Source organism: Oncorhynchus nerka, linkage group LG17, assembly GCF_034236695.1.
Source record: "Oncorhynchus nerka isolate Pitt River linkage group LG17, Oner_Uvic_2.0, whole genome shotgun sequence".
In the NCBI taxonomy this organism is placed as follows: Eukaryota; Metazoa; Chordata; class Actinopteri; order Salmoniformes; family Salmonidae; genus Oncorhynchus; species Oncorhynchus nerka.
Window position 1 is genome coordinate 12,540,686 of NC_088412.1, and position 12,308 is coordinate 12,552,993.

At 42.6% G+C, this 12,308-nt stretch overlaps 2 protein-coding genes across 3 annotated transcripts in view; both read right to left on the bottom strand.

The window, feature by feature from the left end:
• The window catches only part of LOC115144702 (EGF-like repeat and discoidin I-like domain-containing protein 3), a 44,755-nt gene extending 42,091 nt beyond the window's left edge, over nucleotides 1-2,664 (bottom strand). For both annotated transcript variants that reach the window (XM_029685729.2, XM_029685728.2), the window contains exon 1: nucleotides 2,506-2,664. In XM_029685729.2, coding sequence (XP_029541589.1) covers nucleotides 2,506-2,587 — 82 coding nt within the window. In that variant the 5' untranslated portion in view covers nucleotides 2,588-2,664. The remainder of the gene's footprint in view (nucleotides 1-2,505) is intronic.
• Nucleotides 2,665-6,922: 4,258 nt separating this feature from the next.
• The window catches only part of LOC115145429 (retinaldehyde-binding protein 1-like), a 16,953-nt gene continuing 11,567 nt past the window's right edge, over nucleotides 6,923-12,308 (bottom strand). The window contains 5 exon segments of the mRNA XM_029686961.2: nucleotides 6,923-8,059; nucleotides 8,453-8,563; nucleotides 8,934-9,092; nucleotides 10,162-10,340; nucleotides 10,910-11,114. Of these exon segments, the coding sequence (XP_029542821.2) occupies nucleotides 7,931-8,059; nucleotides 8,453-8,563; nucleotides 8,934-9,092; nucleotides 10,162-10,340; nucleotides 10,910-11,114 (783 nt within the window). The 3' untranslated portion in view covers nucleotides 6,923-7,930.

Genomic DNA, 12,308 nt, shown 5'->3' on the forward strand with positions numbered 1-12,308 from the left:
CACAGAATTTAGCAGGTGCTATCGACAAAGATCAGTGGGAAAATAGTTGTGATGGGACTACTTTTCTGCACAAGGTCACTGTGAACCGGTGTGACTTGACACAACGGGCCAAACAAGCTGCAGTAACCTACAAACCAAACGGAAAAGACACACTACCGTGAAGCGTTCAATCCATGTTCATCCAAGAGTCTAATTCCACTTTCAGATATTGTACATTTCTAATAGTCAGAAAGTCATTTTCATGCAAGTTACATCTATGATTGGTTCAGATATGATCCGGTCTGGACCAACCAAATTTGGTCTTGCTTGGGGGCAGAGGTCATTAAAAGAATAGTCAGTGTTAGGCTTGGGCGGTATCCAGATTTTAATATTGTCACACCGTCCTTCTTTCATCCTGGGATTTACGGAATTACCAACATAGCACACAAGGGGGCACTAAAACGCAAGACAAGTCCATTTGGCCTCTTACCAGAATGCTAACAAAATTAGCACAAACAATGAAATCACAGACGCTGTTAGCTAAATGCTAACGAGCAAAATATAACAAAATAATTGCAAAGACAGGCAAATCCAGCTCATACAGTTAAACAAGCGTAGCTAGTAGCTACCGAATGTCATTTCCGATGAGTGTGGACATTTACGAGCGAACGTGAACAAGGGAAATTTCAGTTCAGTAGCTGTGTTTTTCCTAAAGAAACAGCAGCACACGGAGCAGATGGGAGAACAACGGACGAGGGGGAAAAAACGCTAGTAGGATGCACAGGGAAAAAAATGGCAACTGTACAGAACTCAACCAGAGCTCTTTGACTTCTGGCATTAAAGCCATTATAAGATATCTGATGGCAAACATTTAGTAATATATTGTATACGTGTGTAACTTTATCACCTCCCATGGGCCACACACAAAAGAAACTAGCTGATATATACAGAAAGCTATGGACTCACCATCACCACGTTCCCCCGTGTGCTATTTACAAACAAACACGTGACTGGCTCAACTGCTCTGGAGGACTACGGTGAGCATTATAATGTAAAATAAGGTGTAATGAAGAACTCAATCTACTTTATCTCTTAACGTATTGCACAAGTTAACTGCAGGTGTTAACTTTAAAAGTAGCTACAGATATTCACATTTATTGATTTTTTTTATTTTTTAAACAGCATTAAAAATGTAAAAAACATCCCTTGGCGTTTACCAAATACCCCAGGATACGGTATACCACCTAGCCTAGTCAGTGTGTAGAAGACCCAAATAAGCAAAAGAGGATATTGCATATTTATACCTGTTAGAACCTATTTAGAATACATCACCATGAAGAGAATGACATTCATTTCCATAATTATGCATTTCTGTGTAGTACAGATCAGGGACCCATAATGAAATGCAGTTATCGGGTGTAAAGCCACTTCACTTACTGTAGCTCAATAACCAAAATAGATTTGTTCAAAGTCAGAGTGTCATGTCGTCGCTGACACCCCATTCTTTCTGCAGAAATCTTAAATAAGAGAAGATATTTAAGAGTTTTTGGGAAACGTGGACAAATTCAAGAAAACTTTCCATTTTCAGTTCGTCCAGTAAATGTGTTTTTGTAAAATGTTCAGTGTAAATTGTTAAAATGTGTCCTTGTGCCTAGAGTTGTATGGTGAGATAAACTTTGAAATCGGAGACTCGGTTGCTTAGGCATATCAAACTGAAAAGTAGGATAGCGCTGGTCACAAAATGTCCACTTTTCTGACGACAGTTGAGGATGAAGGCAACAGTCTTGTATGTCCTTTCTAGTCGCCCACATCTCCTGGGCGCAAACAAAGCAGTGCCAACGACATGCGGATGAGAGTTGGACAAACATAATGGACACTACTGTGAGCAGCACTTTGAACAGAATGCCCTTAGGTGTGTGAGTTCTTTCATAAAGGATGTTTTTATACTTAACTACTCATGCCTTAAGATTTTTTGAATAGCTAACCAGAATAGGTTTCCTGGTTTGTGAGGCACTGTAACCAAGAAAGGCTTATGTTATCTTTAAACCTACATAGAATAGTAGTTGGTTGATAGTAGTTTAAGCACAATTGCTACCGCGGGAGTGATACAAATTAGATTAGCCACGTCAGACTTAACCAACCACTACTGTAGATAACAAGTGTGTTAAACTGCCCATTGCATATTGTTAGTGCAAATAAAGCAATATATATATATTTTTTTACATATTCAAAGGAAAACGTGCTCGATTCGATGCGGTAATGTGTTCCAATGACTCACTCAAATAACTCTCCAATTCCCAACACAGGAATGCGCGGTTGTTACTTTGGGAAAGGAACTGAATTGGTATTGCCACTTATGCCAGGCTTGGAATGTCTACCTATTACCCACACACTGTCGAAATATATAAATTGCACCACTTTCCGAAGAAAAACACTGATGACACCATCGACTGATGTCAACCGACACACGGCATGCTAAACGCATTATAAAGGTTAATTAACTATAAACAAACAAAAAATACTTACCATTCACTATGTAAATGGCACCAACCAGAAAACAAAGAGCAAATAGTTGTATGGAGAAGGCGAAACAAGTTTGGGTCTTCATTGTGGACTCTTTCTTTTAACTCTTGCGGACGTATGGACGACTCCTCAGCTCTGACAAAAACACAGCTGCTCGGTGTAGTGTTGAGATTGGGCGAGTTCCTTTTTTCATGGCCCGGTGCTCCGGGTAGGTGGTCATTTACTTAAGGGCATGGACCGCTCACCCGGGGCACCGGGCCATGGAAAACGAAATCGCCCAATGTGCGCTAGCAGGCGTCAGAGTGAGCACGTGCATCTCTGCTTCCATCCAATTACATTATGTTTTATAATTGTAAGCGCTCCCCGGGGGTGTGATTTAAAAAACGGTTGAATGTAAATATAGCGCTGTGAAAAGGCGTGGGCAGCAACTGTCAGAGTGAGAATGGTAAATTGATTGTAAATGTACTGTTGATGCATAATTAGGTATACTATTGCACAGCGGTCTAAGGCACTGCATGTCAGTGCTAGAGGTTTCACTACAGACCCTGGTTCGATCCCGGGCTGTATTACAACCGGCCGTGATCTCCCATATGGCGGTGCACAATTGGCGTGGGCTGTCATTGTAAAATAATACTTTGTTCTTAACTGACTAAATAAATAAAGGTTAAATAAAAACATCTGTCTATAGTAAGGGGGGTTTACCTGCCGGAGATTTGGTGGAATGATATTTCACTTCACACATTAGAATAGGAGATAATATAATAGCATGGAATGGAGGGAACAGAATAGAATAAGATACTTAGATACTTTACTGTCCACCTGGTTAGAACAAAAAAGCTAATGGAAAAGTGATCATATTTTCATTATTTAAAAAAAATATATATATATATATTGTTTATGCAAAGCTTTTTGAATGTGTTTTGTACCTGATAAGCCAGGAATGTGGCTTAACATTGCCACCGGATAAACTGGATAACTAACTACTGTACTCTCTCTCTCTCTCTCTCTCTCTCTCTCTCTCTGTGTCTCTCTCTCTCTGTCTCTCTCTCTGTGTCTCTCTCTCTGTGTGTCTCTCTCTCTCTCTCTCTCTCTCTGTGTCTCTCTCTCTGTGTCTCTCTCTCTGTGTCTCTCTCTCTGTGTCTCTCTCTCTCGCTATAAGACTGAGTATGGGTGTTGTACGGGCTGAGATCTATCCGTGGTGTCAGAGGTGATTTGTGTTGATAGAGTGAGTGAGTTGTAAGTAAACATAAATCACTATGATCTCTCTTTAAAAAAAATATTTTAGGTCAACTTAAAGACTGTGTTCTGCTCACTTTGAGATACATGATAGTCAATGCCAGCTTTAGGGGCATTCCAAGTGACTACCTAATGAAGCTGGTTGAGAGAATGCCAGGAGTGTGGAAAGCAGTCATCAAGGCCAAGGGTGGCTACTATTGAAGAATATCAAATATAACATATATAACATATATTATGATTTGTTTAACACTTTTCTTGGTTGCTACATGATTTCATATGTGTTATTTCATAGTTTTGATGTCTTCACTATTATACTACAATGTAGAAAATAGTCAAAAATTAAGAAAAACCCTTGAATGAGTAGGTGTGTCCAAACTTCTGACTGGTACTGTACATGAGATACGATACCAGCTTTAGGACTCTCAGATAAACTCATTCTAAAAACAATGTTGGTGAGGCTAGGTGGTTATAAGCAATAACCCACTGTAGCCATTCATTAAATTGTCCTTTTGATTGACGGACACATACATTATATTCACTGTCACCACATTTACCGACGTCACATCGAAGGACATCACCATTTACTGTAACTTAGTAACTGGTGGAGTTCGGATCTACAAATGGATCTCTGGGATACAGTGCATTTTCCAGCAGGGAGCTCTCCAGAAGGGATCTTCCAGTAGGGATCTTCTAGTAAGGAGCTCTCCAGAAGGGATCTTCTAGTAGGGAGCTCTCCAGAAGGGATCTTCTAGTAAGGAGCTCTCCAGAAGGGATCTTCTAGTAGGGAGCTCTCCAGAAGGGATCTTCTAGTAAGGAGCTCTCCAGAAGGGATCTTCCAGTAGGGAGATCTCCAGAAGGGATCTTCTAGTAAGGAGCTCTCCAGAAGGGATCTTCTAGTAAGGAGCTCTCCAGAAGGGATCTTCTAGTAGGGAGCTCTCCAGAAGGGATCTTCCAGAAGGGATCTTCCAGTAGGGAGCTCTCCAGAAGGGATCTTCCAGTAGGGAGCTCTCCAGTAGGGATCTTCTAGTAAGGAGCTCTCCAGAAGGGATCTTCTAGTAAGGAGCTCTCCAGAAGGGATCTTCTAGTAAGGGGCTCAGAAGGGATCTTCTAGTAGGGAGCTCTCCAGAAGGGATCTTCTAGTAAGGAGCTCTCCAGAAGGGATCTTCTAGTAGGGAGCTCTCCAGAAGGGATCTTCTAGTAAGGAGCTCTCCAGAAGGGAGCTCTCCAGTAGGGATCTTCTAGTAAGGAGCTCTCCAGAAGGGATCTCCTAGTAGGGAGCTCTCCAGAAGGGATCTTCTAGTAAGGAGCTCTCCAGAAGGGATCTTCTAGTAGGGAGCTCTCCAGAAGGGATCTTCTAGTAAGGAGCTCTCCAGAAGGGATCTTCTAGTAAGGAGCTCTCCAGAAGGGATCTCCTAGTAGGGAGCTCTCCAGAAGGGATCTTCTAGTAAGGAGCTCTCGAGAAGGGATCTTCTAGTAAGGAGCTCTCGAGAAGGGATCTTCCAGTAGGGAGCTCTCCAGAAGGGATCTTCTAGTAAGGAGCTCTCCAGAAGGGATCTTCCAGTAGGGAGCTCTCCAGAAGGGATCTTCTAGTAAGGAGCTCTCCAGAAGGGAGCTTCCAGTAGGGAGCTCTCCAGTAAAGCTCTTTGATGACCCCTTCTAAGAACTACTTCCAGTTTATACATACTATATACATTTTACAGACACAGTATATTTTACATTAGTTATCTTTTACATTATTCTATTTTAATCTTGGGGCGGTGTGTAAGAATTGCCCTGGCATATTTTGGGTCCCAGTTTATCCCTGGGGTTAATTGATTCACTAAACGAATATCTATGATAATTCCTGATTCCTTGGTCCAGTCTAATCTTGGTGGGTTTAAATGAATGAGAAGTGAAGCTTTATTGTAATGTTTGAGTTAATAATCTTGTGTCTGGATGTAAATGGCAATAGTTCATGTAAATAGTATTATATCATAGGAAATACTATCTGTGTAAAACTTTTAAAGTATTTTTCCAGACCCCTGATGTGCAGAGAAAAAAATGATTTGTTTAGCAATATTTTCAAACTTGTATTTATTATACAAATATTTATCAATTAAGATACATATTTTCTCAATAATAATAATGACTTCATGCCATGGCAGAGCCCAGGGGGAAATTTCCCTTTAAGGTTTAAATATTTATCATGGTTACAGTATTTCTAACTGTTTATTTGCTGCAGCAGATGTTGGTTGTCCTTGTTCTCATAACGGATGAATTCTCACATTGAGTGAATATCCTACTTTAGTAAATGTTGCCCCCTAGTGGTCAAATTGTATTGATTAGAAAGTAATCTCATTCCTCGACGCTTCAGCTCCAAATGCGCTATTCAATGAAAGGCGCATTGTAAACAAAAGCACTGCACTTTACTTTTAAAGGTATTTTGCTCTTGAGCAGATATCCGCAGCGTTTAACGTGAATGTGATCTCCTCACTTGTCAGGGTTATTGCATTTAAAAAGGCGTGCTGTCGACCAGTGCGGTGCGTTTTGTCGACAATGTGCCTTTGATTGAATTCCGGCCGCCGTCTTCTTTTATATTGTCACTACAGACCCTGGTTTGATTCCAGGCTGTATCACATCCGGCCATGATTGGGAGTCCCATAGGGCGGGGCACAATTGGCCCAGTGTCGTCCGGGTTAAGGGTTTGGCCGGGGTAGGCCGTCATTGAAAATTAGAATTTGTTACTAACACACCTAGTTAAATAAAGGTTAAATAAATAAAAAATAAAAATATTTTGCTTGTCTGTATTCTATTCGATGGTAGAAAATGGACCACAAGTAGCTGTGTGTTTATTGGGTTGATGGGAGATGAGTTGCGGGCCTGAGAGCCTTGATGAGAGAACTAAGGTCATAACATAACTAGCCCCGCCCCCTCATCTTTCCCTATGGAATTATTCCTTTGTTTGTCTTTTTCCTTTGTTTTGTTTACAACCCTTATAGATGTACAATGATGTCCTTAGAATGTAGAATCCCAACTTGGCATGATGTAATAAGTCATCGCGTGTGTTTTTTGGTTAGGGTTAAATTAGGGTGAGCACAACACAATACAGTTATGTGTGGGGGAGGGGATTTTATTGTGTATTCCTTGCTAACCTGTGTTTGTGTGCAAATATCCTGCAAACCAAGGTGAACAGAAATGATCATCATTCATGGTTCTTTCCATACAGTTTATTGTCCACAATGTGGTGACATGCATTGATCCACAGAGGATAAAACTGCTGATATTCATCTCTTAGCACGGTCAAAAACAAACAGAGACAGGAACTTGTTTGACTCATGGCCTTGTATCACCCTGAGGAGAAAAGGGAGGTGGATAGAGAACTGGGTCCTATCAGGTTTAACTAGTGCTAGCTGTATGTGTCAAAGATCAGCCTGGTCTCATAGATTAGATGTAACAGAGTAAATGTAAATCTGAGATGCTCAAATTGGTATGATATGTTATGTTTGGTATGGTTACATAAGACAGACGGTTACTGTAGGGTGATTGGTCAGAGTGGATGGGTGGCGTATGACGTGAACGTCTAGCAACCCAAAGGTTGTGTGTTTCAATCTCATCACGGACAACTTTAGCATGTTAGCTAATTAGCATGTTTGCAGCTACTTACCCCTCTTTAGCTACTTTGCAACTACTCAGCATATTAGCTAACCCTTCCCCTAACCCTGACCTTAACCCTTTAACCTAAATCCTAACACTAACCCCAAGCCTAGCTAACGTTCGCCACCTAGCTAACGATAGCCACAACAAATTGGAATTTGTAACATATCATACGAAATGTATGATGGACATCCACAAATGAATACATACCATACGAATTGGAGTGTCGCGTTTTTACATTTCCTATGTGTTACCTCTACCCCTGAGTCCAGGTTGCAGAGATGGGTTACACAGAGAACAGCTCCATGGTTAGGGCTGTTAAGTATCTCAGGTAAGGCCCGAGCCAAGGCTATATAGTCCTCTCTGTGCTGTTGGGAGTGCTTTGTTGGGTGTTTAATACTTAATAACTCTTGGAAAACAACAACAGTACAATACCACACTCATCTTTTACATTAATTTTCTAATAAATCCACACTCCTATGTTTTCACAGTTTCTGTCTGTGTTTGTGTGGAGGTCCCAGTCGGGTTGGAAGAGTGGCGGAGGGTGAGAAGGGCGTGTTCAGTCGAACAGCTTGGCTGCTATGGCTTTGCCGTCGTACTTGGAGTTCTTGCCGTTGAACTCGGAAGGCAGGATGTCCGCGTCAAACTCCTTGTAGTAGTTGTCCAGCTCGTCTCCGTGGACAAACACCTGATTGGCAGACAGAATGTTGGACCTGTGAACTAAAATGTTCTCACCAAATATGATTTGTTATTTGTATTTACCCTTACCTGTATATTACCGGTTGATTAAGAACCCATTCACCTTGTTATTTAGTGACATAAGTCAGGTAACCTAGTGGTTAGGGCGTTGGGCCAGTAACCGAAAGGTTGCTTGATTGAATCCCCGCGCTGACAATGTAAAAGTCTGTCGTTCTGCCCCTGAACAAGGCAGTTAAACCCACTGTTCCTAGGCCGTCATTGTAAATAAGAATTTGTTCTTAACTGACTTGCCTCTCTCTCTCTCTCTCTCTATATATATATATATATATATAAAGGATTAATTCATTCTTTCATGTTCTCTCTCAGGGCCTGTTTCACTCACTCTCTCCAGCAGCTTGCCCTTCATGAGTGGCTTGACCACGTTGTAGGTGGTGGTGAAGTACCAGGGCTGGTGGATGAAATGGACCGCTTTGAAACGGGCAGGGAAGGAGTCCTGAAACACACAAGTGGAAGAGAGGGTCAGAAGAGTTACAGATCTCACCACCACTATGGCCATAAGCATCCTAATCACGCCAAGAACGGAAAGGGAAAGTTGAACTGTTGAACTTTGCCATAAAGAAAAAAAAACAGCAACGACCACTTTTACCAGAGAGTGAATTAATGTGCTGCGTGAGTAGAATCAGATCCTACCACCATTGGTGCAGGTAAAGCTTTCAGGCCCATAAAAATAGAATTCAGGCCATCATTGGGAAGACAATCCATTGGTTTAAAAATGATTAAATGGATTAAAAATCCATTGTTTTGTATCCTAATAAGGTAATGTTCTGCTCAGTATTCCCTCGGAATGGGTTTGTGAAAGTGACCTGCAACATGTCCACCATCTTCTTGAGCTCCGTGGGTTTGATGCCGGAGGCCTGCTGCATGGTGAAGCCCTTGAAGTTCTCAATGATGCAGAATCCGTTGATCTGAGTCTCCTCGTTCTCTAGCAACTTCTCCAGGATTACACAGTAGGCACGGAGGATCTGGTGAACACACACACACACACACACACACACACACACAACACACACACACACAGTCACACAACACACACACACACAGTCACACACACACACACACACACACACACACACACACACACACAGTCACACAACATAGTGACACACACACAGTGACACAACACACACACATAGTGACACAACACACACACACAGTCACACACATACACACAGTTGTCAACATTTCAGAAGAATTTAGAAAAACCAAACCACTCTCTTGATTATGATTTTCAATAATAGAAGCTTTGTTTTAATTGTCTTTCATAGCAAAATGACTTAATAGACCACACACTGGGGCATACGTTTCAGGCCAGAAAGACAATTAAAACAAAGCTTCTATTATTGAAAATCATAATCAAGTGATTGTTGGCCTTTTCTTTTTTTTTTAAAACATTTTTATGTGATCTATTTTTGGTTCCAAGCACCCGTTTTACTTGTCTACACAAATGCATTTAGAGTTGTAAAAATATATATATTCTGAGCACGTTCCCCCTCCTTCACTGAACGTGAGCTAGGCCTTTTGATAACCACAGATATTTACATTTAAATTCAAGTTATTATTATCAAGGGCTTGTCCACCTGATTACAATTATCAATAACTCCCATTGCTGCTGTATGTCTATGAAAACATTGCTCCTGTCATGTTTTAGTGCCTTGTGGGGACCACCAATATATCTCAGATGGGTGCCTTGTGGAGACCACCAATATATCTCAGATGGGTGCCTTGTGGAGACCACCAATATATCTCAAATGGGTGCCTTGTGGGGACCACCAATATATCTCAAATGGGTGCCTTGTGGAAACCACCAATATATCTCAAATGGGTGCCTTGTGGGGACCACCAATGTATCTCAAATGGGTGCCTTGTGGGGACCACCAATATATCTCAAATGGGTGCCTTGTGGGGACTACCAATATATCTCAAATGGGTGCCTTGTGGAGACCACCAATATATCTCAAATGGGTGCCTTGTGGAGACCACCAATATATCTCAAATGGGTGCCTTGTGGGGACCCAGGTCCCCGCTAGACACCTCGTCGAAGGTGATCTCTTCGTAGTCCCAGTTCTCGATGTTGAAGAGCAGCACGATGCGGCCGTACTTGTCTCTGCTGGACAGGATGCCTGGGTAGCCGGCCTCGATGGTGCTGCGGACAGCCTCGGGAGTCAGGTTCTCGAACAGCTCAGGATAGTCTCTCCTGAAGCGCACATAACCTGAACACGGACACAGGGTCATCAACATCAGATAGACTCTGGCCAAGTCAGGATGACTTAAGCAGACAGGAACTTCAACACACACATATGTTGGGTTTAATCAAACTGTACATTTCCTTCCAATGGTAAGGTTCAAAATGATCATGTGCATAGCTGACTTAAGCCGGGTACCAAATATTTTTGTGCTCCCTTGACAACTCCAACAGTACTTGGCTATACAGCAACATATTGGGGTGGCAGGTAGCCTAGTGGTTAGAGCATTGGGCCAGTAACCCAAAGGTTGCTAGATCGAATCCCTGAGCTGGCAACGTAAAAATATGTCGTTCTGCCCCTGAACAAGGCAGTTAACCCGCTGTTCCTAGGCTGCCATTGTAAATAAGAATTTGTTCTTAACTGACTTGCCTAGTTAAATAAAGGTAAAAAATATGTATGTATTTGGGACCAGGCTAAATAGCCTGTCATTGGAAGATAAAACAATTTTAACACATCACCTCAGCTTTAATGAAATAGACAGAAAACTTTACCACTGAGCTGCACTACATACAGTACAGTAGTTTGTGGGGACCCACCCTTCATGAGGTCAAAGGCTCGGGGCACGTCGTATTTCCTGGCACGGATGAAGCGGACCAGCATGCCGTCAGGCTTCTCTCCGAAGGTTTCCAGCACCCCCTTGGCCAGGTCGTCCCCAGCATCCGCCGTCTCCTTGATAATTCCCCTCAGCTCCTTGACCGCCAACGCCCGCTTCTCGTCTGTCTCATTCAACTCATCCTTGGCCTGTAGGGAACCAACAACGCATCAGTCAGTCAATCTCAGAACAGGATGAGGTCTACAACCCCAGAACCGGATGAGGTCTACAACCTCAGTACCGGATGAGGTCTACAACCTCAGTACCGGATGAGGTCTACAACCCCAGAACCGGATGAGGTCTAAAACCTCAGAACTGGAGAGGTTCCAGCTTCCAGAGCGTCCATTTTTAGGACATTCATTGTACTGTGTGCAGAGGATAGGATGTTCATGTGGCATCTACATATTATACTGTCATGACTATTCTTATCAGTACGCTGTCATGACTGTTCTTATCAGTACGCTGTCATGACTGTTCTTGTCAGTACGCTGTCATGACTGTTCTTATCAGTACGCTGTCATGACTGTTCTTATCAGTACGCTGTCATGACTGTTCTTGTCAGTACGCTGTCATGACTGTTTTTGTCATTGCCCTTTGCAAAGAAATGGCCCTTTTGGGAAAAATTCTGTCACAATTAAGTGTTGTTCTTTTGGAGACCAGAGAGGGAGTTTGTACAGGTTGTCTGTACTCCAGTTGAACAAGACGGTGTTAGGCCTGATGACTGACGGCGATGAGTCAGCCTACAGGGAGGAGGTCAGAGTCTTAGCCAGGACAACATTCTCTCAACAACCTCTCTTTGGTCAGTCAGACAAAGGAGCTGATCGTGGATTATAGGAGAAAGAGGTCAGAGCACGGCCCCATAAACATCAACAGGGCTGTTGTGGCGCGAGTCGAGAGCTTCAAGTTCCTTGGTGTCCACATCACTAAGGACCTAACATCGTCCACACACACCTGCACAGTCGTGAAGAGGGCACGGCAGTGCCTCTTCCCCCTCAGAAGACTGAAAAGATTTGTCATGTGCCCCCGGATCCTCACAAAGTTGCACAGCTGCACCATCGAGAGCATTGTGACTGGCTGCATCACCGCAATGCGCTACAGAGCGTGGTGCGGACAGTCCAGTACATCATTGGGGCCGTGGTCCCTGCCAGCCAATACCTCTATATCAGGTGTTGTCAGAGGAACGCCCGAAAAATTGCCAAAGACTCGAGCCAACCAAGCAATAAGACTGCTAAATATCCAAACTGCTAACTAATCAATCAATGGTACTATCTGCACTGAGCCTATGCACACTCACTAGACTTTAAACAGTGTATCGAAAAAGTATTCAGACAACTTGACATTTT